Source organism: Pipistrellus kuhlii, unplaced genomic scaffold, assembly GCF_014108245.1.
Source record: "Pipistrellus kuhlii isolate mPipKuh1 unplaced genomic scaffold, mPipKuh1.p scaffold_m20_p_2, whole genome shotgun sequence".
NCBI classification, from domain to species: domain Eukaryota; kingdom Metazoa; phylum Chordata; class Mammalia; order Chiroptera; family Vespertilionidae; genus Pipistrellus; species Pipistrellus kuhlii.
In genome coordinates, this window is record NW_023425515.1 from 165875547 (window position 1) to 165902341 (window position 26795).

Genomic DNA, 26795 nt, shown 5'->3' on the forward strand with positions numbered 1-26795 from the left:
GTTCTTTCAGTCCCTGCTCAGAACGCGCAGGTTCTGACCTGGGACACTGACCTGGTGGGGCAGAGCCTGCCCTTGAGCCAGGTCTGACTCCACATGGTGGTCCCCAGTGCAAGAAACAACAAAGGCCACGATCCAGGTCACACTTTTATTTTTACAGAAGCGGCGGCCACACAGCCACAGGGACAGAAAGTATTCTGGACGGTAGTAGGCGCAGCGGCTGCTGTGTGAGAGCCTGCCAGGGGAGACTCATGCCTCTCTCCTCCGGCCCCGTGACCAAGGAGGGAAAAATCTCTCTCACACCCCCTCCCTTTTAGCAACACTCCATTAATTATACATCCTTCCAGCCGAAGAAACTGGCTATGATTGATTTTACAGAAAACCTTCAGGCAGCCACGAACCTCACAGCCCTGGGGGGAGGGGCCTGTTGTTCTACTTTCCACACACTGGCCCCCAGTGCGTAGTTCAGCTCCACCTGGAACCAGCTCACGATGGACAGGGATGGGACTGGCTGCGAGACAGCTGGCAGCTCACCATGCTGGCAGACTGCCGGTTCCAGGCAACACGTTATTGGAATAAAACATTAATGTGAGGCTGGTGCAATCCCAAGACCTTCCCTGCCCAGCCCCAGGTTCAGGGTGAGATCTGTGAAGGACAGGATTTGGTTTGTAGGACTAAGGACAACAGAGGCTGCTGGCATCTCTGGCCACATTCCCAGTGGCTTATGGATGGAGGTCTCACCGGTGAAATGACGGGCGAGCCTTAGCTGCTGGGTTAATCTGCCCAGGTGAACCATTCCTCTACACCAAGTAGGATCATCAGTTCGACCTGGAGCACACGGGCCCACTATGAGCGCTAAAGCCAGAATTCATGTGCTTTGCATACAAGCTAGAGAACGGGGTTTTTATATTTTTCCTATGCCCCCTCACAGAGGCCCGAGTAAGGGGGTCTCTGTCTTCTGAGGGCCATGCTAAGGTACCTGGCAGTGTGCCAAGCCCTTGGGGGAGGGGGGAATGGGTGTGTGTGTGTGTGAGCGCCTGTCAGTCAAAGCGTGACTCTGAGGATTCTGGCAACCTGCATTGACAAGACCAACACTTCCTGCAAGCCTTTCTGAAGATGGATGAGAGCCAGCCTTGGGCTGAAGGAAGGACTGTAAATGACAGACCACCCCCAAGGGTCCACTTGATCATTTATTTTTCCTCTGACTTTCCACACAAATGAGGCTTTCCACGGGTTTTGCAACCATGGGGTCTGAGATAGCCATGCATGTCCATAGCACAATGGCCCCCAGGGAGGTCTTGTCTGTGCCGATGTGATGGATGAGGAAAAACTAGTTCCGAGGAACAAATGACTTGCCCACAGCTGACAGCACAATGACCACACACCCGGGGCTGAAACCCAGGCCTCCCGACTCCTGCTACCCGGTGCGCTCTGCTCTCAGATGCCACTGCCTGGCACGGCTCACTCAACTCCAGCTTCCCTCAATGGGCACAGTTCCCTTCAGATTCTGGGTCTTTAGCTGAGGCTGGGCAGGTCTTAAGATGGAGTTGCATAAACAACCAAGTTTTAGTGGGGAAGGCCCTAGGGAGGGTTCCTTCCCTCTGGAACGGAAACGGAGCTAACTTTTCTCTGAGCTTAGAATCTGTAAGGCACTGAAATTAACTACAGCTGGGGGTGGTGGGGAAGAAAGAAAGATGAGTGGTTGGAGAAATCAAGTTGATGTTCTGTTCTATTCCTTCAGCCCCACAGTGAGGATCCACACGGAACCTAACAATGGGGGGGCTCCACTCTCCTGCGAGTGTGGTCCACCCTCCACCTTCACCCCGAAACCACAGAGTAACGAAGACGCACCCCCATCACTAAGCAGGTGCTGGGGATAAGAGGCGTGGGGGGCTGGAAAGCAAAGAATGAGTCCAGACCCTCTGGATCCGGTTCAGAGCAGAAGCCACTCGTTCCACCAGTGCGGGAATCCCAGGCCTGGGCCGGGATTGGCTTCAACCCTGAAAGGCCTTCCCCAGGGACAGGGTCCACTAGGAGCAGACTCGGTGATGGCCGGGGCATGCAAGCCTGAGCATGAAGGAGGGAGGGGCAGGACCACCGAGGACGGCAGGGAAAACTTTGGGATCTGACCTGGCTTTGGCACAGCACTTCCTGGGCCTGCCTGCCCATCTGTTGCCCTCCTGAGACCCTGGGGATGGAAAGGAACCTTTCTTCTCCAATGAGGAGCAATTCTCGCCGACTGAAGCAATAGTGGTGACACTCCAGGACAGCCTTTCACCATTTAGCCACGCCTGTGCCCAGGTGACCCGCCATGGAGCTCTTGGGACTCAACCACTGAATCCGGAGCACTTCAGTCAGGTGTGATGCTGAATGGGAAGCAATGACAGCTACCACAGCCTGCAGGCAGATACTGTTACCCTCTGTCCACAGATGAAGAGCCAGGCTCAGAGGGGTTGAGTGACTCAGCAAATGAGTGGCTGAAGGGGAACTGGACTCAGGTTTACCTGACTCCAAATCCCAAGTCCTTCCCACTCCACTGGGCGGCCCCTGGAAGCTGGGAGCAGTCGGTCGAGGCTGCCTGTGTGGGATTTCTGGTGGGTTTTGCTTCTGCAAGTGTGGATCTGGGAGAGCAGCCAGGTTTGAGGAAAGGGAAGACGCCTGCTGGCCCCGGGGCCAGCGCCCACCGCACGTCTGTCCCTGCGGGCGGGCTCAGGCTCAGTGCCTGGCGGCCTTGCAGATCTTGTCATACACCTCGGGGAAGGCGTCCTGGCAATTGAGCTGCTCCCGCAGCTTGTGGTACAGGGAGCCGTCAAACATCTCCCAGAACTCCTCGCGGTTCATGTAGCAGTCGGCGTACAGCATCTGGAACCTGCAGAACAGAGATGAGGGCGAGGACAGGGAGGTGGTGTCAGTGGAACAGGATGAGAGAACCCCAACCGCTCTTCTGTGGAGCGCACTTTGCAGGCAGGAAGCACTTTTGGAGGATTTCCCTTGTTTAAACCCCTCATGACCTAGTAGTGGAGGGTGGTGAGGGAATTCTAATCCCCAGAGGCTCAGGGTCCTAAGTGGCTTGGCAGTGGAGGCAGAGTGAGGAGCAGAACATGAACTGCTGGCTTCCCCCATGCTCGATGCACTACACAGTGGCTCCCTGACAGGCTGCTGATTGCTCTCTCTTAATTTTTTTTAATGATGTTCCATAAACTGCACATATTGAAAGTGTACAACCTGCTAAGTGCCAGAAGCCAGTTCCAGCATGTCATAATTGCAAGGGTTTCATCAAAAGGTTGATGGAACTTGGGGACGCAATAAGGGGCTGAGTTACATATGTTACTGTCTATTGGGAATGGCTAAAGGCATTTCCCCAAACCTGAAAAGGATAATTGTTTGCTGCCAGACAGCTCAGGCATTCTTAATCTACATGTTATTGTGTCCTACTGGCCAAACACCTGAACAGCTGTAGGCTATTCACCAATCTAACAATAGACTCTGTAGACAAAACCTTACCCTTAAAGTGTATATCTCTACCTTGCCTATCGACAAATTGTGTTAATAAAAAGCAAGGGGTCCTGAGACAAGGAGAACTTGGTTTCTTTAGCCAGGCTCCTCTGACCCCCAATGCCTTTCGAAATTATCTTTTGTCTCTGGACTCTTATTTAATCTTTGCATGGCCCTTTTCCAGATTTCTGAACGCTTTTAGATGCTGGATCAAGACCTACTAGCATTAAATGACGCCCAACATCTGGCAGCTAAGTTTGACATATGTATACAAACTAGAAACCATCAATCACCTCAGTTGAGATAATGACCGCCCCATACCCCAAAGGGTTCTGGAATTTTACATAAATGGAAACACTGGTACTCCTTTTTCCTGGCTTCTTTCACAGTCATTCTGAGATCTGTCTGTGTTGTGTAGATCAGGAGCTTGTTCCAGGCCGTTTTGTGAGCTCTGCTCTGATCCAGGCCTCTGTGTAGCTTTCAGTCATGAATTCCTCCCTCCTTAGCTTAGCTTTTCTAACCCGGAGTGGCAGACCCTGAACATAGGGAAACCAACATCATCTGCCCCAGGGCGAGGAGCGGGGCAATTCCCGGGTTTCTGACTCAAGCTGCAAGTGTGCTGACTGGAGGAGGGGATGCAGAGAGAAGAGGGGCCGGAGCCCGCACTCCCACCTCATCTTTCACAAGGTACTTCCCGAAGCACAGCCTGCCACAGGGAGGGACAGAGTCCCGCAGCGACCAGCTGGTCCTGCTCCAGAGCTGGCCACCTGGGCCCTTCCCCGCCCGCCCCTGCAGCAGTCCCCTGGGACTGCCGCCGCCTGCCCTCTGAGCCACTCACCCATGCACGCTGCGAACGAACTTCTCCAACTGCCTCATGCAGGACCTGGCTTCAAAGTGCTTCACGCGAGGCTCCCCGTAAGCTCCGATGTCCACGTAGAGCTCGGTCTCATCTCCCTTGGGGTGCACCAGGCCAGGCTGGCTGGGCAGGATGAATGGGCACAGCCAGATGGGGTAGACCTGGGTGGACCAGGGAGGAAGGTATTGATTGGTGCTTTTTCTCCAACAGGTGACACACTCATAGTTGGCCCACACCACCCCTACCCAAATGGAGGCTCTGCAGCACTGTCCAGGGGCCCCGCCTCTGGCTGCTCACAGCTTCATCCCCACCCCCAAGACGGCGCTGGAGCACCCCCTCCACCACACTAGAGGGCACAATGTGAGAATTCACGGCGTGCTCGTCACTGGGCCCTGCTACTTCTCTCCCACCAGGGCCGTGGCTGAGCAGGTCCATTTTGCAGTTGAGACACTGAGGCCCAGAGGGCAGGCATGGGCAGTCCCACGGTTCGGGGAGAAGACCCTGGGTTCCATGGGATGGCCCTCGGCCCGCCCTGCCCTTCCTCAGCTCACGTGGATGTCGTTGTGGAAGGTGTGCAGGGCCTGCATCAGGCACTTCATGGGCACCAGCATGTCCTGCACCACGTGGTGCTGCTCGTACAGCTTGCGTAGGGTCTCGCCCTGGGTCAGCTTCAGGAGGGAGATCTTGGGAGGCACCATCCATCCAAAGAGGTAGCGGAAGATGGGGTTGTTGCCGAAGGGGATGATGTCCTGAAAGTCAGAGTTTGAAGGTGGAGGGAAGGAACCAACAGGGGCCAGGAGCCAGGTCCTCGTTCAGTGCTCGATATATATGAGAGGATCAACATGCATGGTGCTACCCCGGATTCACCCAGTTGGTTAGGGTTTGATTCTCAGCTCTGTCATTGATCAGCTGAGATGACCTTGAGATAGATACTTAACTTCTCTGAACTCACTTTCCTTATCTGTAAAATGGGACTTATAAGGATAGTGACATACCAAACGCAAGGCACTCAGCCCAGTGCCTGGAACAAAATAAGGCAGCTATGACTGCTGTTCTAGTTGCTGAGGTCAGAGTGGCTGGCATGAGCATTTGAGAAAAATGCTGTTTAATGTGAAGAGGAATCTTCGGAGAGCTTAAGCAATTTCTTTTCTTTTGAAAAATGTATTGAGAAAGAAACATCAATTTGCAGTTCTACTTATTTATGCATCCATCGGTTGTTTCTTTTATGTGCCCTGACCCGAGATCGAACCTGCACCTTTGGTGTATGGGATGACACTCTAACCAACTGAACTTCCCGGCCAGGGCCTTACGCCACTTTTCTGAGGTCATACACCCAGGGACAGCTCTCACTGGGGTGGGCAAGGTCTGGCTCAGGTTCAGAAATGAGTCCACTGGTTTACAGAATCTCCTGAGTCTCCTGGGACAAATCTGGCCCACCCTCTGGTTTTGTAAATAAAGTTTTATTAGAACACAACCATGCCCATTTATTTACACACTGTCTATGACTGCCTTCAGGCTGTAAGGGCAGAGTTGCTCCTAGAGAGACCTCATGTAGAGAACTCCTACCTGACCCTTTACAGAGAATGTTTGCCGACCTCTGCTCTAATGTATGGATGTGGCCTCATTTATTTCATCAGTTCTGTACTAACGGGCATGTGGGTCATTTCCTGAGCATTCCGATGAGTGTCCTTGTGTGCATGTGCCCTGCCCATTTACATGTATGTTTACCTGAAAGCTAAGTTCCTAGAAGTGGAAAATTCTGCTTCAGACAGTGTATGCAATTTTAATGGGTTCTATTTTAAGGGCCTGCACCATTTTATACTCTACCCAACAACGTAGGAGACGCAGTTTCCCACACCCTAGCCAGCACCTTGTTATCACACTTTGGCATCTCTCATTCAGAGAAGCAGAAAATGTGAGACTCCTGTAGTCTTGTTTCGCCTGCCTTTAGTTCTGAGTGAGACTGCATCACCTTTTTTTATGTTTAAAAACCATTTATATTCCCCCCCCCCCCCCCCCCATATAAATAGTCCATTGTTAGCCAAAAGTTATCAGCTGGAACCAATCCTTTTCCAAAGTCTCAACCTTGCAAAGTTCAAATTTAAACACTGTGCCCTGCCCTTCTTTCCTGCCTCTGTCCAGCCCCTTATCCGTCCTTCTACCTTGTATGAGCCGGGTTCCATGCCCCTGGCTTCACTCCTGGTCCTGTCCCACCAGCACACCAAGGTCAGTCACTGCAGGGACCCTCATCACAGTCTCTTCCCTCCGTGGCCCCAGCCTCCCAGCTGCCCTGGGCTTTTACCTGTGTCCATCCCCTACTGGCCTGCTTGGTCTACTGGGCTGCAGGCCCCACCACAGGTACCGGTCCAGTGGGCCCAGCCTGACCCAAGATCCCAACCCCAGAGGCAGGCCCTGTGACAATGGCATTCAGAAACATGAACAACCTACCTACCTCTCCTTACTTCCCTACATTATCCAACCACGTACACTGCTGAGCACGAGGACAGCAGAGGGAGGGAAAGACAGGCTGCCCAGGGCCCCTCAGCTCTTCAGTCCTTCCTTCCTCACCAGTTGCTAAGGTGAGGTGTTAGTAGAATGTGAATGTTATCAAGAAGAAAAATATTTATAATAAAAGAGAGACCATGGAAGAAATCATAATTTAAAACCTTTGATGGCACTTTTTCCCGGCTTTTTACACTGGGTCCTGAAAATTATACAGCTAGTTAGCCCTGACCCCATATATTGCTGATTGACTGGCTGGGTGAGAGGAAGGAACTGGACCAGCCAGGCGAGGCCCAGGTGTGACAGGAATGCAGGATCGCCTGGAATGCTGATCACTCCCACACTGGTGTGTGTCACCTCACCTGCGCCCTAGAGTCTCGACATGGAGCCAGCTGCCACTCAGTCCTACCTAGATGTCTGAAAGGATCTCAAACTGACATCCCCAGACCAATCTTCCCATTTCCTTCCCAGACTCCCCATGCTGCCCATGGCAGTCAACGGCACCTCCAGCTTCCCAGGGGCTTGGGCCTCCAACCTTGGAATCACACTCATGGCCAATATGTCCGGAAAGGGTCAGCCCCACCTTCGAAGACTCTCCCAATCTGACTTACTTTTCCTCCTCCCGTGCTACCACCCCGGACAACAGGAATCTTTCTTCTATGCTTCCACTCTTGTCACCCTCCTTCCCCATCTACCCTCCATCTAGTTGTAACAATTATTCTTTTAAAACAACAATCAGGTCAAAGCACTTTTCTGTGCAAAACCCTCCACCAGTGTCCTATCATACTTGTAGTAAAATATAACGTCCTTCCTTGACCCATGAAGACATGCATGATCCAGGCTCTGGCTGCTGTGTAACCTCATTTTCCACCAGGGTTCTAGCTCTGGGGCTTTCCTGCTGCTTTTTAAAGGCATGCAACCCGCTGTGACAACTGGATCACCATATCTCTTCCATCATATACAAAACTGAACTTTGCACGGCCAGTGTGGCTAAGTGGTTGAGGTCCAGTTCGATTCCCGGTAAGGGCACATGCCTGGAGTCTCGATCCCAAGTGTGGTGTATGCAGGAGGCAATGATGGATGATGTTTCTCTCTCAATGATGTTTCTATCTCTCTCTCTGAAATCAATAAAAATGTGTTTAGAAATAAATATAAAAAACTTAAATCAATAACCTAAACATAAAAGCTAAAGCTACAAGCTCTTATAAGAAAACATAGGAATCAATCTTCATGAACTTGGATTTAGCAATGGATTCTTAGATATGACACTAAAAGCACAAGTAATGAAAAATAGATATACTGGACTTCATCAAAACTAAAAACTTCTGTGCATTAAAAGATATTATTAAGAAAGTGAGAAGTCAACCTGTAGAATGGGAGAACATACTTTTAAGTCATCTATTTGGTACAGTAAGGGTCTATCTAGTATTCAGACTATATAAACTCTTACAATTCAGCAACAAAGATAACCCAATTAAAAATGGGCAAAGGAACTGAATAGACACTGCTCCAAAAAATACGCAAATGGCCAATAAGAACGTGAAACATCATCTGTCATTAGGAAAGTGCAAATCAAAACTACCATGAGATTCCACTTCATACCCACTAGGATGGATGGCTATAACCAAAACCCAGAAAATAACACGTGCGGTGAGAAGATAGAGAAAGCGGACACTCTGCTGGGAGTGTGAAGTGGCTCAGCCCTGTGGGAAAACATCACTGTGGAAAAAAGCTTGGCAGTTCTGCAGTAAGTTAGACACAAAGTTACCCTGTGAATCGGCAATTCCACCCATAGACATACCCCTCAAAGCATGGAAACCTAGTACTCAAACCAACACTCGTCCGTGAACGTTCACAGCATTATTCACAATGCCAATAGGTGGAAACAACACAAACATCCAACTGCAGAGGAACGTGGTCACCCTTACAAGGGAGTGTTAGCCAGCAAGGAAAGGGAATGAGTAGTGATACATGCTGCAACATGGATGGGCCTTGAAAACATCATGCTAAGTGAAAGCAGCCAGTCATCAAAAGCTATATATTGTATAATTCCATTTATATGAAATAACCTAAAACAGGTAATTTATAGGGACAGAACAGACTGACGGTTGGGAGAGGCTAGGGAAAGGGAGAAAGGGAAGCATCTAATTAATGGGTACTGGATTTCTTTTTGGGGTGATAAAATGTTTTGGAACTAGACAGAGGTGATGGTTGCACAAGATCATGAATGTACTAAATACCACTGCATTGTATAATTTTATCTATCTAAATTGTATAATTTTAAATGGTTAATTTTATATGACTTCACTTCAATTAAAAGCAACAAGGAAAAGCACGCATGCAGCCCGTTAGGAACTTTCTTTGCCCGGTGAGCCCTCTCCCAGAGCTCTGCATGGCCTGTCCTACGACGTCCAGGTCCCTGCTCATAAGCCATCTCCCAAGAGGCCTTCCTCAGGGCCCTTATTTAACCAGCTCCTGCTCCCCACCCCTCCTCGCACAACAGCAAATTCTTGCTCACCGGTCAGGGCCAAGCTTAGGCTACCTCCAACCCTAGACCGGCCGTTTCCTCTTTACAAGGTGACGTTTGTCTGCTACACCTCCTCAACGACGGAACAGGTCAGTGTTCCCCAAATTCCCCACCCAGCGCCCCGTTCTCAGGTGCTCAGTGACAGCCTGTCGCTTTAGGTGAAGATGGTCCGATCCCTGAGAAAGAAGCGACTGTGTTGCTGTGTAAGAGGGTGTTCCAATTCCCCAGGACAAAGCCACGCTTCTCCCCCGAGGGAGAGAGTGTGGCTACAATGTTAACCACCCTGGTTCCCTGCCCGGCAGGGCGGGAGGAGCCAGGGCTGGGAAACCCGAGCCTCACCTGGAGCTCCCAGAAGATGCTGCGCGTGTGCCGGTGGTAGTAGTGTCTCAGGGGGATGTACTCCAGGCCCTCTCGGTTTGTCTTCAGGTAGTTCTCCACGTGCTTGAAGAACCAGGGCTTGTAGTAATTGCCAATGCTATTCAGCTGAAATGACAGAGGGCTTTGTGTCAGCCCACAGACAAGCACCAAGGGCCATCGGAGCGTAACAGCGATACCCGGCTTCTGTTCAGCACTCCTGGCCTTTTCAAAGCTCTTTCATGCCTATTATCGCCTCTGAGACTCTTGACAGCCTGGCAAGGTTAAGCACAGCGGGAATTTGCTAGCGTAGCGGGCAGAAGCTCAGAGGGTAAGTGGTGTGCCCAGGCCCAAAAGCTAGTTTCTGACAGTCTGGTGAGCTTGCTGACCTGACCTCGCCTGCTGCTCCTTCTCAATGAGAAAATCAAAGTGCAAATGTTCTCATAAGCCAGTGCTCCATGCCGGGGAATCCCTCCCTCCCTCCCTCCCTGCCTCCCACCAGGCAGGCGCTGGCACAAACACTGAGCATGGGTCATCTCCTCACTGGCTCCCGGGGCCCACAGCACCAATTAACCTCGGCCTTTCCCTGCCACTGGAGGACCAAGCCCCACGACCCTGAGCATAGCGCTGGCCCCAGCAGATCATCAGTGGAGGGAGCTCACAGAGTAAGCCAGAGTGTTTCTCAGCACAGTCCCTGTGGCCCCAGGCCTCCATGGTCTGCTTAGCAGATGGTTCCTTCAGTCCTAAATGGTTCAAGACATCATCTCCTTCCTGTGTGCCCTAGATTGTCTGGACCCTAGCTTCCTCATCTGGGAGGTGAACTCTGGGCAGATGCTAGAGGAGAGCAGCAGGGCAGCACCCCGAAGGAGCACAGGCTCGTCACCCACCAGCTGTGCGACCGCGGGCGGGTCACTCTCTCAGCCTATTTCTTCACATGTAAAATGGTATAAAAATGTATGCTCTGGCCCTGGCCAGCATTGTTCAGTGGCTAGGGCATCAGCCTGCACAGAGGTTGCGGGTTCAATTCTTGGGTTGCATATTCTCCATCTTGGTTGGGGCGCCTGTGAGAGGCCACCAATTGATGTGGCTCTCTCACATCAATGTTTCTCTTTCTCTCTCTCCCCCTCCTTTCCACTCTCTAAAATTAATGGAAAAAATATCCTCCAGTGAGGATTAACAAAAAAACAAAAATAAACAAAATGTATAGATACATATATATGCTCTTTGGAAGTTTCTTTGGCACCTACTGAAAATCACACACACACACACACACACACACACACACACACACACTGCAGATGCTCAGGCCTCACACAGACCAGCTTCTCGGGGATGAGAGCAGCACCCTGTCTTAGGGGCAGGTAGATCACACCAGCTGGGTGTGTTCGGCAAAGGGTAGGAGGAGAGAGTGGAGGCCACGCAGGAGAGGAAGAAGTTGCCAGGGGACTATCAGGGAGGGACAGGCAGACGCACAGTGAGAAGTGAGCCAGCCCCAGAGTGGCCAGGATCAGGGCAGCATCAGGGCACACAGCCAGTCTATTCTTTATCTTCTTCATGACCTTGCAGGGTGGGCTGCCCCTTTTTCATGGATGGGACTGAGAATCTTCAGGGTCAAACAGATCGCCCAAGGCCACAGGCTGCCCAGAAGCAGCCCAAGGACGCACCCCATGTTACACAACAGCAAGACCAAGAACCTTGAAGAGTGGACTCTGGAATGCGGGCATGGTCAAAACAAAACAAAAACCTATTAGTTTCTTTCCCGATTCTGAAAGCAACATGCACCCTACAAAACACTGAGGAAATATATGACCTGGGAATTCAGCTCTGTAGCCTCACCCCTGTAGCTTACTACTAAAACTAATGTGCGCTCATTAGGTTTTAGTTTCTGTGTGCCTGCACAGATTTACAAAATGGTGTAGCACACCAGGTGACCCTAGGTAGGTTACTTAGTCTCTCTGGGCCTCCTTTTCTGGGCAGGCAAACGGGAGGCATCTCTACTCCCTGAGTAGTTGGAGGATTAAGAGGCACTGTAGGCGCCTGACCACCGTGGGGGGCACAGTATTCAGTTCCTGGTCCACGTTGGCCTTCCACTCCCACATCCACTTGCCAACCCCCTTCACTTTGGAGCTAGCCCTCGTGCTGGCCACTCTGCTGGTCGGCCACCTTGCAGGGAGGAAACCGGGGCCACGACAACCAGGAAACCGGGTGACAGGGCCTGTTTGTCCAACTGTTTCTGAGAGGACAGTGTGGGAGGACACTGTGCGCTGGCCTCTGCCTGCTGACGGAAAGGAGATTGAAGCCCAACGGGGGCACAGCAACCTGAGCTAACTCCCCCCGAGGGCCCTGGCCACACTCCTGGCAGGGCCTCCAGCTGCATAATGAATGGAGACTGGAGGGCACCTGGAGACAGGTGCTCTTCGACGGACATCAGGGACCCCCTGTTCCAGAGAAGCCAGACTGCCCACCTCTCCCAGGGCACACGGCTGGAGCAGCCAGGTGGCCGCCTGAGTTCCAGGTCCAACCCTGGCACTTGGATAAGCCGCTTCCTGTCTCTGGGCCTCCCCTGTGCAAAGGAGGCGGCTGCCTCCTGCCAGGGCCACAGTGAGGCCGCCACGGCACGGCGTCTGCAGGGGCCATGGCAGTGCCCGGCCACAGGGACACAGTCTTGAGCAGCCTCCCAAGCAGGAGAAGAAATGTTCCTCAGAGGAAATGTCCACACATCTGAGGGCATCTCTCACTCCCCTCCCAGCCCTCTTCCCACTGGGCTTCAAGGTCTTGTTCACAGGACACTTTGCCCAAGGGGCCCCCGTCCTCTGCCAAGGACACTAGACGGGCCTCTGGGTGAGGTCTCGGTCTTCTCCTTGGGAGAAAGGGTCGGGGTGCTCAAACCGTTTACAAGTTGTACAAACCCCTCTGCCCAATTGTAAGCTTAGGTGGCATTTAACACATCAAACGGGTGACAGAAGAACTGATAACAGTGGGGATGGGGTTCCTCATAACCCCTATCTAAGCTTCTCACCACTGGCAGCCTCTAAGCCTTAGGGAAAGGAAGCTTCAGAGAAGCGGGACAACCTCTGAACTAGACGGGACTCGGCCTCGGAAGCACTAGGCCACGTGGGCTCCGTGTCTGGTGTGTCCACTCCTGGTCCAGCTCTCCCCGCCAGTGCTCACCAGTGTCCCACAAGGAATGGTGCTCAGCCAGAATGTGTGGATGATGCTAAGTTCTATCGATAGAAGCTGAGATGGAGGGGAAGGGACTCGAAGCAGGAGTCAGAGAGCCACATTGCTATCTGCCCTGTGCTAGGTGTGTGTCCTCAGGAGTCTCTTTTCCCCCCTGGGCCTCGTTTCCTTATTTGGAGAGAGAATTGTACCAAATGGTTTTTGAGTCTCTTCCAATTTTAAAATGTTTTAAGTATATTTAGGTGTCAATCAAGCACCTTAAGAGTGCCTATCCCTCAATCTACTAATTCTACTTTAAGACAGTGTTTAAATTACAAACGAAAGATGTTCATTAAATAGCAAAAAACTGGGAGCAGCTTACATTTGCAACTGTAGGGCGGGGGCTTAGTAAACGACAGGGCATTCACTCAGGCAAAGTTCCACAGACATTAGATAAGACTGTTTTTGAAGACAAGGTAAAAGCACGGGAAATGCTTATCACACTAGACAAGGAAAACACATCGGAACAGGTGATCACAGCCGAAGACAAACAGAACCGGAAAACCGTGGGTGCAAAGAGATGTTCAACCTCACAAGTGACCTGGGGGCTGCAAACCAAAACGAGATCCTATTTTTAACCCTATCAGATTGGCCAAAATGAAAGAGCGATACTACCCAGTGTTGGCAGGAGGGAGGGACAGGCACGCTCACGGCCCGCTGCTGGGAGTGGACCGGGTGCTGCCGTCCTGAAGGGCTGTCTGGTCGTAGTTATCAATTAACATGCTCAACCCCTGGGGTCAGAAACTCCACTTTCCGGACTCGATTCTATGGAAGTGCTCATACAAGAGGCCAAAGACGGCTATACCAGAATCTTCAATGCAACCTTATTTTTAAGAGCAAAACATTTTAAGCAATATAAATACTCATCAGTCAGCAGTGAGGTAGGTCAATATTTACATGCAACAAGGGGGTCCTACGGAACAAAATGAGGGCATGCACATCTACACATGTATGTGTGTACACACACACACACACACACACACACACACACACAGAAATAGGCCCTAAAGAACACACACCAAGCTGTGTGCCTGAGGGTGAAGAGACATATTTTATATTGTCTCTTCATATTTAATTTTTTAAAATATATTTCAACGTTGTTATATTATTTTTTTATTTAATTAATCACCACCTGAGGAGTGGAAGGGATGGGGAGAGACAGAGAAACATCAATATGAGAGAGACACATCGATTGGTCACCTCCCCACCGGGGCTGGGGATCAATCCTGCAACTGAGGTACTTGCCCTTGACTGGAATCAAACCCACCACCCTTCAGCCTGTGGGCCAATGCTCTATCCACAGAACCAAACTGGCCAGGGCTGTGATATGACAGCTGGCTTTGGGTCATGGTTATAGGTAGAGACTGTTCTTTCCTACTTGCTTACACTTTCCAAGACTCTCCTAATAAAACTCATAAAAACTCTTATAAAACACTGCTATTAAAAATTATACAGCAAGATGAAGAAGTACCCATTTGGATTGGGAGACATCCAAGCAATGACTCAATTGTGGCTTTGCCATCTTGTGGCAGTTTATATGACCTCTTAGAACTCGGTTTCCTCATCTATAAAATGGGGTTGCTGTGTGCATCAAAGCTTACACTTAGCAAGAAATGCTTACCACACTAGTCAAGGAAAACACATCTGAACAGGTGCACATATCGGACAGTTGGTAAGGGCAGAGGAATCAAAGCTTCTGTCCCTGTGTAAGACCGCTCTGACTAGAGATGCTGTTGCCCAAACCCCAGGTGTGCTGGCCCAGAGTGCAGCCTTGCAGAGAGGGTGGCTGTGAGGGTCAGCGTGGCTCTCAGGGTCAGTCCCAGCCCACCCGGCCGCCATCCTCCCAGGCCTGGTCCGCAGCAGCTGATGCCCTGGCCTACCTTGCTGGGCTCCACCTCGTCTGTCATGACGCCCGTCATGATGACAGCCTCATCCAGGGAGTAAAGCAGCCCTTCCACAAAGTGGCTCTCCTGCTGCTGGGACACGTGCTTGAACCTCTCACAGATCTCCTCCAGGCCCCGCACGGGCTCAAACCGCAGCTTGACGTACTTCTTGGCGGGAATGATGCGGATCTCGGCGGCGACCAGGAAGCCCAGGGTCCCACACGACCAGGGCACAGCGTAGAACAGGTCTGAGTTTTCTGACTGTGAGCAGAGTTAACACATGCTGAGACCTTTAGCCTGGGCCCCACATCACAGCACGTTGTCAGCAGCAACACAAAGAACCCGCCTGAACTAACTCCTGTTCCACCACCATCCTGTGTAAACCTACAGGCACTTCACAAACTGCATTCTGGCCTCAGCTTTCCCTCTGCAGCTCCGCGTGACCTTGGCCTGACAGCCCTGTCGGGAGGTGCTCACAGAGAGTGCCTCCTCCCTCCTCCGCCGAGGCGCAGCCCCCAGACTACAGGCTACCCAGGACCGGCACTGCCCAAAGGCCCAAAACTACGGGACCAAGGGCCAACCCAGGCTAAACAAAGAGCAGAACCCTTACAGAGGGTCATGGCCACCAGAGGAACATTACAATGCCTCCCTTCTGGGCCAGTATCCACATTTACAAAGCCTTTCCCAGGCCATTAGCTGTGAACTCCCCCACAGCCTAGAAAGAGCATTAACACTCCAGTCAAACAGATAAGGAGAACGTGTCAAAGGTCACAGCCCACCCAAGCCTCCCCACTGTGAGGCTGAGATGCCACCTAGATTTGAATCCATTCTGTGCGATTTACTAGCTGTGACCTAGAGTAAGTTTATTAACCTCTCTATGCTTACTTTCCTGTCTGTAAAATGTGGCTAATAATATACTTAACCCATAAAGTTGTTGAAGGATTAAAAGCCTTAATATATGTAAAGCATTTAAACAGTGTCTGAGCACATAAAGGGGCTATTTAAATCTTGGTGGTTGTTAGGGATACAGACCCAGACTGAACAACGGTATTTGAGATGAAGCACCCCCCACGGCGCCACCTCCCCAGTGCCAGGCTCCTGGATGCCCAGGGCAGCAGGTGGGGCATCGGACTCTGAACTCACCGGGGTGCATCGCACAAAGCTGCCATCCGCCAGGACCAGCTCGTAGGCGGTGCAGATGTGCTGGAACAGGCCATACTTGTGGGACGATGACTCGATGCCCGTGCCCATGATCAAGCCCCCTGTAGAGATACACATGTTAGCCAGGAGGAGCTGCGGGGTGCAGGGTGCCAGGGGAGGCAGGGACTGGGTAAAGGGCTCTTCACTGGAGCTGGGGCGCTCATAGCACAAGGATATGACAGGGCTGGAAGAACGGGCTGTCCACTTAGGGGTGATTTCCCATGTCTGTGGATCTGGAGAGCGGGAGAGAGAAGGGAGGGCTCCGATGGGAGTGTGAGGGCTTGTTCAGAGGAAGGGCAAGCACACCCTCACCTCTAGCCAGACCCAACCTACAAACCTGTGTGAATTCACTGTCACAGGGACCTTAATGAAAAGGGGGGCTGTTTGGGTGGCAGGAAGCTGTGTCCCATGGGAACAGTTAAAGGGACGGAAGGTGTGTCCCCCGAAGAGAAGGCTTTGGGGACCCCAAGTCCTCCTGAAGAAAAGAGACTAGACATATTCTGTGTGCTCCGCAGGGCAGAGCTGGAGCCGTGGCTATGTCACCGGGAAGCAGATTCGAGCCAGAGATGGAGAAGCGCTGCCCGATCATTTGAGCTGTTCAGAGGCTCCCTGGAACTGGGGGAACTTCTGTCACAGATGGAACAGTGGAGACCCCTGCACTGCAGGGAAGGGGGGCCAAGGTGCCTTAGCTCTGATCCTAACACCATCTGAGTCCTCACCCACGGTGAGATCATCGAGCTCGGGCAATACAGGCAGGGTCCAGCCAATGGAGGTCAGCAGGGCGGTCACCTGACCCATAGTCACCAAGGGTTCCACACGGACAATCTGTTGACACAAGAAGAGAAACCCTGAGTCACAAGGAGGCTGCAGGGCCTCACAGGGGCTTTGCATGCAGAAAGCGTCCTTCAAACCGCCCCAAGCAACCATGCGGACATGCCTCCTCAGCCTTTAGTCTCCTTCCTTCCAGTGAGTGGGGTTTCTGGCTCTAGGTTTGCTATGGTTTAATCTTATCCTTTCAAATATCTTCACTCTTAATACCTAGTTTACTTTCCTTCTAGATTATGGGTTTGGAAGATCATACATGAAGAAAATAAAAGTTATCCACATCAATGCTTATCCCAAAGTGTATATCTTTTCAGTCTTTTTCCACGCATGTTTACATTGATATTTTGTATGTTTTAATACAATGCATACACATGCAAATACACACACACACATTCTGATCTTACTTTAAAAATTTAACACAATATGATAACTATTGTCTGTCATGATTAAAAACTCTCAGAAAATGTGATTTTTAGTGGACACATTAATCTGCCACCATGTGGACTTCAGCTGAGATGGAACAAAAGGACCAGATTTACCTTGCTGCCTGGAAACCAAGAATGGACAATATATATAAAACAAGAGTTTTCAACATAGTGGGCCTCAGGCAATGAAGTGAATGATGACTGAGATGGGGAGCGGAGAGAGGGGGAGCACAGGGGCCCAGCGGACTCTGAGTTGAAAGCCCAGAAGACTGAGGTGAATAGAATTTGCAGGACAGAGTATGGAGAGGAAAGTGTGCAGAGAGAAAACTGAAGGGCTGCAAAGATACCCACCCACTGAGTATTCAATGGAGTACAGTCTAGTGCATACACATGAGGAGATTACCTGAGGCTAAGGCCGGGACAGTCTCCAGAAAGGACAGCAGGTAACAGTGCAGCGAACAGAATCTGTTCCCACGAGCTGACTGGAAACCTCATGCTTCACAAAGCATTGGGGAGAGTACTCAGAAGAGTCTTGCCTCCCAGAGCGGAAAAGCTATCCCTAATTTAACTGCTCTGACCCCACCTGAAAATCAAGACCCAACAGTATCAAACTGTTTTCTAGTAACTTAGCTATATCCCAGAACAAAGCTTAAGAAGGGTTATAGGAATACAAAAATACCCAGCACCCAACAAGGTAAAATTCATAATGTCTAAAAGCCATTCTTGCCCTAACTGGTTTGGCTCAGTAGATAGAACATAGGCCTGCAGACTGAAGGGTCCCAGGTTCCATTCTGGTCAAGGGCATGTACCAAGGGGATGTGCAGGAGGCAGCTAATCGATGTTTCTCTCTCATCAATGTTTTTAACTCTTTATCCCTCTCCCTTCTTCTCTGTAAAAAATAAATAAATAAATAAATAAATAAATAAATGCCAATCTAAGTTTACTGGGCTTGCAAAGGGGCAAATTCAACCTATAGTGAGAAAACTAATCTGTTTTGATAAAACAGATCCAGATTTGACAGATATTAAAATTAGCAAATGATGGTATTAAAATAATTACTGCTATATTCCTTATGTTCAAAAGTTAAGTAAAGACATTAAAAAGATAGTAAAAAAAGAAAAAAGAAAAAAAAAGACCCATATCAAACTTTTAGAAAACTACAATGTCTGATGTCTGAGATGAAAAATACACTGGCTGGGATTAACAGAAAATTAGACATTGCAGAAGAAAAGAGCAGTGAACTTAACACACAGCAATAGAAACTATTCAAAATGAAACACTCTAGGAGGAAAAATTAAAATCAACAGTGTATCAGCGTGAGCTGTGGAACAACTTCAAGTGGCCTAATATATGTGTGATGGCAATCCTCAAAGAGGAAAGGGTAGCAGACAGAAAAATATTTGAAGAAATGAAGACCCAAATTTCCAAATTTGATGAAAATTATAATGAATATCACGCACAAGAATTATGAAGAAAACTATACCAGGGAATATGATAATTAAACTGCTCAAAACTAGTGATAATGAGAAAAATCTTAAAAACAGCTGTGGGGGGAAAAGACATGTAACATACAGAGGAACAAAGGTAAGAAGTTTCTTGTTGGGCTCAGCTGTGGATTGAGCATCATCCCAAGGACCAAGAGGTCTGGGTTTGATTCCCAGTCAGGGCACATGCCCGGGTTGCAGGCTCGACCCCCAGAAGGGGGGGATGTAGGAGGCAGCCAATCAATGAATCTCTCTCATCATTGATGTTTCTATCTCTATCTCCCTCTCCCTTCCTCTCTGAAATCAATAAAAATATATTTTAAGAGAGAGAGAGAGAGAGATTTCTTGTTGGAAGCAATGCAAGCAAGAGGATAGTGAAGCTGGAATTCCATACTCAGTGAAATATCTTTCAGAAATGAAGGCAACTGCATATCCATTAGGATGGCTACTATAAAAACAAACAAACAAACAAACAAACAAACACACACAAACACAGGAAATAACAAGTGTTGGTGAGAATGTGAAGAAACTCAAACCCTGCACACTGCTGGTGGGGAGTAAAATGATACAGCTACTGTGGAAAACAGTACAATGGCTCCTCAAAAAATTAAACATAGAAATACCACATGACCCAGCAATTCCACTTCTGGGTATATACTCAAGAGAATTATTAAGAAGGGTTTGAAAAGACATTTGTACATCCATGTGCAAAACACCATTACTCATTATGGCTAAAACAAGGAAGCAACCAAATGTCCATTAATAGACGAATGGATAAGTAACATGAGCTATATATGTACAATGGAATATTAGTCAGCCTTAAGAAGGAATGGAGTTCTACAATGTGCTATGACATGGATGAACCTTGAGGACATGATGCTAAGTGAACTAAGCCAGCCACCAAGAGGCAAATACTGCATGATCCTGAAGGACCTCCTTTAACATTGTTATATGGTGATTTTGCTGGTGATGAATCAGCTGTTGTATATATGAAAACATTTATTTTGCCTTCATTTCTTTTCCAGGTTTTATTGTACTAAAATACATAATATAAAATTTACCATCTTAACCATTTTAAATGTATAGTTCAGTGGCATTAATTATATTCATACGGTTATGTAGCCATCACCACCATCCATCACCATAATTCTTTTCGTCTTGCAAAACTGAAACTCTATACCCATTAAATAATAACTCTCTATTCTCCCCTTCCTCCAGCCCCTGGCAACCACCATTCTACTTTCTGTCTTTATGGTTTTGACTACTCTAAGGAGGTCCTTCAGGCAGAAGGAAATGAAACCAGACGGAAATACGATCTACACAATGGAATAAAGAAATGGCAACTATATGGGTAAGTATATAAGGTTTTTTCTTATTACTTAAATTTCTTTAAAAGATAAGTGATTATTAAAAAATAATAATGTAGCCCTAGCCAGTTTGGCTCAGTGGATAAAGCGTCGCCTGTGGACTGAAGGGTCCCAGGTTCAATTCTGGTCCAGGTCACATGCTTAGGTTGTGGGCGCGATCCCCAGTAGGAGGAGTGCAGGAGGCATCTGATCAATGATTCTCTCGCATCATTGATGTCTCTATCTCTCTCTCCCTCTCCTTTCCTCTCTGAAAACAATAAAAATAATAAAATAATAAGAATAGGGTGGGTGAGAGGTAATAAAAAGGAAAGAAAAAAAAATACTCAATTTGTCTATCCTGTCATATAAGGCCTATTTGCTGGAGACTTAGAATTATGACTTTTAGTCTACAACTAAGCAAAGTAGCAGATACCGTTTTGATTATAAGTTTTATAAAAAAAAATCAATGATAAAGTAATACTGTAGTGTGGGCTTCATAACATACATAAAAGTCTGACAACAGTAGCACAGAAGCAGGGAGGAGAGAAATGGAAGTACATATAATTACAATAAGATTCTTTACTATGCATAAAATAGGCTATAATTTGAAGGTAGACTGTGATAAGTAACATGTATAACATAAATCCTACAACTATGGCTATCATAAAGAGTTATAGCTAATAAGCCAACAAAAGAGCTAAAATAGAATCATAAAAATTATTTGGCAACCCATGTGAAACTAAAACAAAAATTTTTTAAATTAGTTGAAAACAACAACAACAAAGAATAGTCAATAAACACTATTCTGTCTTAAAAAAAAAAAAATATTTGGTAATCCGAAAGAAGATAGAAAAAGAAAAAAGGAACAAAAAACAAATGGGAAAAGTAGAAAACAAAGAACAAGGTGACAGAGTTAAGCCAAACCTTATCAATAATAACATGAAATGGAAATGGTCTTACCATCTCAATTAAAAGGCAGATTGTCAGACTGGCTAAAAAAAGCAAAACCTAACTAAATGTTGCCTATAAGAATACATTTTGAATATTTAAAAAACCAAATAGATTTTAAAAAATGATGGAAAAGATACACAGTACTAGCACAAGTCAAAGAAAAAAGCGGAATGGCTTTATTAATATCAGATGAAGTAGATTTCAGAGCAAAGAATATAACTAGGAATAAAGTAGATCATTTCATATTGATCTACTTCTAAATAACCCCTGGGCCAAGGCAGACATCTAAAAGGAAACCTGAAAGTATTTTGAATTGCATGAAAATGAAAAGATAACATATCAAAATGTGTGGATTGGCTCAAGGGGGAAATTTATAACAGCATTAAACATTTATGTAAAATACTGCAACCACATTAGAAGGCAATTTGGCAGTTTCTTAAAAAGCTCATCATACACCCACCATATGGTCCAGCCATTCCTCTCCTGGGTATTTAACCAAGAAACAGGAAGGCATATATGTCCATACAAAGTGTGTCCATAATGTTCCTAGACACTTTATTTATGATAGTCCAAAGTTGGAAATAACACAAATATCCATCAATAAATGAAAGGATAAATAAGCTATGATATATTCATACAATGGGATACTACTCAGCAATAAAACAGAATATACTTCTGATACATGTTTCAACCTGCATGAATCTCAAAAATAATAATGCTGAGTGAAAGAAACCAGACAAGAGTACATAATGCATGATTCCATTTATAAAAAACTCTAACTGCAAACCAATTTACAGTGACAAAAAGCAAGTCATTATTTGCCTAGAGATGTGAGGGAAGAGGCGGAGAGGGCCTGCAAAAGGGATTACCGAGGGGCAAGAAGAAACTTTTGGGGTGTTCATCGTCTTGATTGTGGTAATGGTCTCACAGGTGTTCACTACATATGTCAAAATGCATTATCAAATTGTACGTTATATGCAGTTTATCATATATCAGGTATCATTCAATAAAGCTATTTAGGGAGGAAAGGCACAGGAGATTATGTAATTTGGCCATGGCCTCAAAACAAAATGCCATCATGTGGATATATATCTAATAACTGCCTACTATTGGATATTGTGTTGCCTTGGATTAGAAATGAAACTGTGATACAACCTTGCTCTGTGTTGTCTTTGATTAAAGCTTACTTCCTGTTTCCTTAGCCAGGTTTTAGAACAGAATTACTAGATAGGCCAAAGAGTATGCATGTGTCTACAGCTATTAACAGCTGGGTCCCCAGAAGCCTGGGACAAGGCCCACCCTCCCGGCTACTTCCACACCACTGTTTGCCAGCATACCTCCTTACCGGCAGAGGCTAAATAGGTTCCCTTGGCCGCTCATTCTGCCCAGGGTTTACCCATCTGTCTTCCTGTGGAACGGCAGACAAAGAATCCCCTTGAACCCTCAGTTTGCCAACCTGTGAGATGGGGCTATAACTGATCTCTTTCAAAGCTGTGAGGCTTCTGCGGCTGGCAATGGTCAGTAGGACCTTCTGTGATGACCAAGGTTCTCAGTCCTATCCGCTCCGGGATGCCCTTGGCTGAAACCACCTCGCTGCAAGTTACTTATACCAGGGGCAGTGCCCCGCCCACTCCCAGAGCCAGGGAACCGTGCCACTCTCACCTGCTTCTTGGTGTCCACCTCCAGAATGTCCATCAGGTTGATCATAATGTTTTTGTGGGTCTTCTTGTACTTCCCAACCCGGAGCGAGACGGTGAGCCAGCCAGGGCGCCCTGTGCACATGAAGGTCTTGCTGCCTTGCTCCTTCCATTCTCGAACCTGCAACCAAGGAACGGAGGCTGAGCTAGCTCCACCTGCATCCCCACAGCAACTCGCAGCCCTGCTCTCGGGAAAGGGAGCTGGGAAGGACAGCTGCCCTTGTCAGCAAACATTTACAGAGCCCTTGCCTGCTTCTGGGCCCTGGGAGGCCCACAGCCTTACCCTTTTGGAATCTTCTTAGTGAGGGAGGCAGACTGGAAAGCTGAGGAGCTGCCACACCACAAGGCAGAATGAAAGAACAAAGAAAGAGCTAAAATACAGGTTCAAAGTGCTTTGAGAACATTAACTCTAATTGGGAAGGCCAGGAAAAGTTTTGTAATGGCGATAGCAGCAACCATACAAATGATAACCACTTACTGGGTGCTTGCACTGTGCCACGCACTGTCTCATGTAATTCTTACGACATCACCAGGGGTTTGGGATGATCTCTTTTTGCAAATGAGAACACTGAGGCAAAATGACGTGGAGGGCAGAGCCCAGATTCACAACCAGGACTATCAGACTTCTGGAGGACAGTCAGGCTTGTATTAACAGTCAACAGAGCAACCAGTTACAAGTTCAGAGGCTTGTTAGGTGCCAAGCTCTGTTCTAAGCATTTGCGTGGGCTAGCTCGGGTATCAGTTGGAGGGGAGAGAAAGGGCAGGGAAGGACCATCAAGCCAATGGAAGGAAGAGCTCTTGCAAAACCTCTACCGTAAGTGACGAGAGCACAAAACAAGGAGAATAAATGGCCCAGGAGAGGACAAGTGATCAGGAACATGGAGGAAGTGCTCCCTTCCTACTGAGATGGACAAGGATGGGGCGGGGTGTGTGTGTGTGTGTGTGTGTGTAGTAGCTAGCTGTTGTTGTAACCTTTGACCATCCATTCCTTCTTTATTTTCTTCTAACACTCCCATGTTTTTGTTTTTGTTTTAAATATATTTTATTGACTTTTGTACAGAGAGGAAGGGAGAGAGATAGTTAGAAACATCAATGAGAGAGAGTCATTGATCAGCTGCCTCTTGCACACCCCCTAATGGGGATATGCCCGAAACCAAGGTACATGCCCTTGACCGGAATCGAACCCGGGGCCCTTCAGTCCCCAAGCCAACGCTCTATCCATTGAGCCAAACCAGTCCCAGCTAACACTCCCATCTTCCTTTGGCCCGGGTGATGCTGATCTCGCCCTGCCCAGGAGGCAGGCATATGAGTCCATTCTCCTGGCCTTAGTGACCAGTTTAGGGATGGGGCCTATGACCCAAGTCACGCCAATAAGACTGGTTCCAAGAGAGGCACTCTCGCTGAACTGGGGCTGCTAAGCTGGTTGGATATATGCCAGAAGCTGCTGGGGCCTCCACAGGGCGACAGCCTTCCTGAGAATGAAGTCAACCCAGAGCCAAGAGATTGCAGACCGATGGAAAAGTGGAGATGAGGGATCTAGATCCAGTCATGCCCGAGCCAGTTTTACTCCTGGACTTTTCAGGACATGGGCCAATAAAATCCCCTTTTTGCTCTTCAGTCTAAGCTGAGTTTTTATCACTTGCAACCAAGAGTCGGGACGGAGATTGCATTGAAGCTGATCGGGCAAACAGCTCAACATGGGGAAGAACTTTCCTACGATCAGAGGCCAGGGTGCCACAGGCAGTAGAGGTGTCCGAGCAGAAGGGAGTTATCCAGGAAGGGAATTGGGGTGCTATGTTCAAGCCGAAGGGTGGGCCACAAGGCATGAAGTGGATGTGAAAGCCATAAAGCCTGAAACATTGGCTGAATAGGAGCTAACCAAGATTTCTGGCAGGGAGGCCATGCTGTGGGGAGTGTACATGCCAAAGGAAGGTGGTGAGGGCCCAGAAGAGGGGCAACTAGTTCGGTAGCTATTACACGCCAGGTGTGAGGCAACAGAACCAGACCAATGGGTGGAATGGGATGGGATGGGAAAGAAAAATATGTCAGAGTTCAGGCTCTGAAATCAGCTGACCTGGTTCCAGCCCCATTTACTAGCTGTATCATCTTGAGCACTGACATAAGAACCTCAGTTTTCCCCATCTGTAGAATAGGTACAAGACCTACCAGGGATGCTGTGAGGATTAGAAAGTATGCACATTGCAGGGCCAGGGTGGTGCTCCAGGCTGGTCGGGCCCCTTTGGTTTAGTTCAGTGGTCGGCAAACTCATTAGTCAAAAAAGCCAAATATCAACAGTACAACGATTGAAATTTCTTTTGAGAGCCAAATTTTTTAAATTTAAACTTCTTCTAACGCCACTTTTTAAAAATAGACTTGCCCAGGCTATGGTATTTTGTGGAAGAGCCACACTCGAGGGGCCAAAGAGCCGCAGTTTGCCGACCATGGGTTTAGTTTAAATAAACGAGCTCAGTGGGCTGTTCCGGGCCAGGTCCCATGAGTCAGAGGTGAGTTGGGTAACAGTCCCTGCCCTCCAGGAGCACACACTCTGATGCGGGAGAGAAACAGTTAAATGGGGAATCTGAACACATGGAAAGAGCTATGCAAGAGGGTACAGCTGGGGAGGGAGGGTAGGCAAGGCTCTGGAGCCATGACTGTGACCGGCAAAACCCAGGGCAGCCCAAGCAAAGCACTGGCAGACACTGCCCTCTCCCACTCCACCCGCAGGTTCTCTCTCTTTCGTGGGAACGCTCTGAGCATCCATCTTCACATTCTTGCGTGCGGCACCCAGAACATGGAGGCTGCTACACCTGTGGCGAGGCGGGTAGCAGGAAACAGAAGCTCTTTGCAACCTGACGCTAGTAAGACAGGAACCTAAGGACGGGCAGAGGGAGCCAAGAACCTGCCCGGGCCGGATGGTATGCCAGCCCTGGACGCAAGAAGGAGCTCAGCTCTGGGCAGCAGCAGGACAAGGCTCTGTGGGCGCGGACAGCCGGGAGGATGTACAGAGGTACTTGGAAAATGGGCAACTGTCAGTGTCCAGGAGTGAGCATCTGGCCCAGAGGCTGCAAGGCCCCTCACCTTGGCTACATGCTACCTTGTCACTTTGGTCCTTTATTCGAATGTGTCAAAAACTCCTTGGTGGTACAGAGTCATCTCTACATTGAAGTTGCCTCCATCACCTAGCTCCAAACTGACTTTCCTTCCCCACCCAGCCTTCCTTCACACCCACTCACACTTCCAGCCAGCTCCACCTCCTGGAAGCCCTCCCTCCTCAGAAACTGCTCCGGCCTGGTGACAGCTGCCAGCTGTCACCCTCCAAAAAACAAACAAACAAACAAACAAACAAAAAACACAACACACACCCTATCTCATGATTCTTTATATTCCTCCTGGTGTTTGCAGGTACTCTGCCCATAATAGTGGGAACTCCATTAAACATCGGAGCAATGTTTTATTCTCTCCAAGCCTTTGTTTACCCCTCCCGCTTTCTCCCCGGGAAGCCCCCCCCCCCTCCCATCACATTTCTGAGTTCAAACCCCGCCTGGAACGTCATCCCCTCGTGCGGGCTGGGCTCTCCCCCTGCGCCGCCGAACACTCCGCTCCTCGCGCCGCGCCGCGCCGCGCACGCACACCTCCCTCCATCCCTCGAGCCCGGGCCCCGCACGCCGGCCGGGAACGCTCACCTGCTTCTGGATGTCCCGGACGCGCTGCTCGTGGAGGCGCGGCGCGCTGCTGAGCTTGAACACCACCCAGGCGCGCACGTAGTAGTAGATGTCGAAGATGAGCGAGAGCGGCAGCAGGAAGAGGCACACGAACACCCAGCGCTGGTGGATGAGCACGAACTCCAGCCCCTTCACGCGGATCCAGAGCAGGAAGAGCAGCGCGCACACGGCCAACGACACGGCGGGCTCCATGGTGCGGCCGACACGGCGCGCCGCGCGGGGGAAGGGGAGGTTTCGGCTCGCGTCGCCGGTCGCCGCCGCCCGCCCGGTGCCCGTCTGCGCCCGTCGCCTGCTCCTGAAGAGCGGGGACGG

At 49.0% G+C, this 26795-nt stretch overlaps 1 protein-coding gene across 2 annotated transcripts; it reads right to left on the reverse strand.

Moving 5' to 3' along the window:
* Positions 1-131: 131 nt before the first annotated feature.
* On the reverse strand, positions 132-26795 carry DHCR24 (24-dehydrocholesterol reductase). 2 transcript variants are annotated; one of them, XR_006742194.1, is made up of 10 exons: positions 26445-26795; positions 22727-22882; positions 16753-16858; positions 15977-16095; positions 14831-15094; positions 9717-9860; positions 4900-5097; positions 4331-4509; positions 2415-2866; positions 132-2384 (listed from the first exon to the last, which is right to left on the reverse strand). XR_006742194.1 is itself a non-coding variant. In XM_036446066.2 (9 exons), exons 1-9 carry the CDS (start codon positions 26673-26675, stop codon positions 2713-2715), a joined length of 1551 nt encoding a protein of 516 aa, XP_036301959.1. In that variant the 5' UTR covers positions 26676-26795; the 3' UTR covers positions 132-2712. The 2 variants fall into 2 exon arrangements, 1 of the variants encoding a protein (XP_036301959.1); XM_036446066.2 differs by having other exon boundaries at positions 132-2866.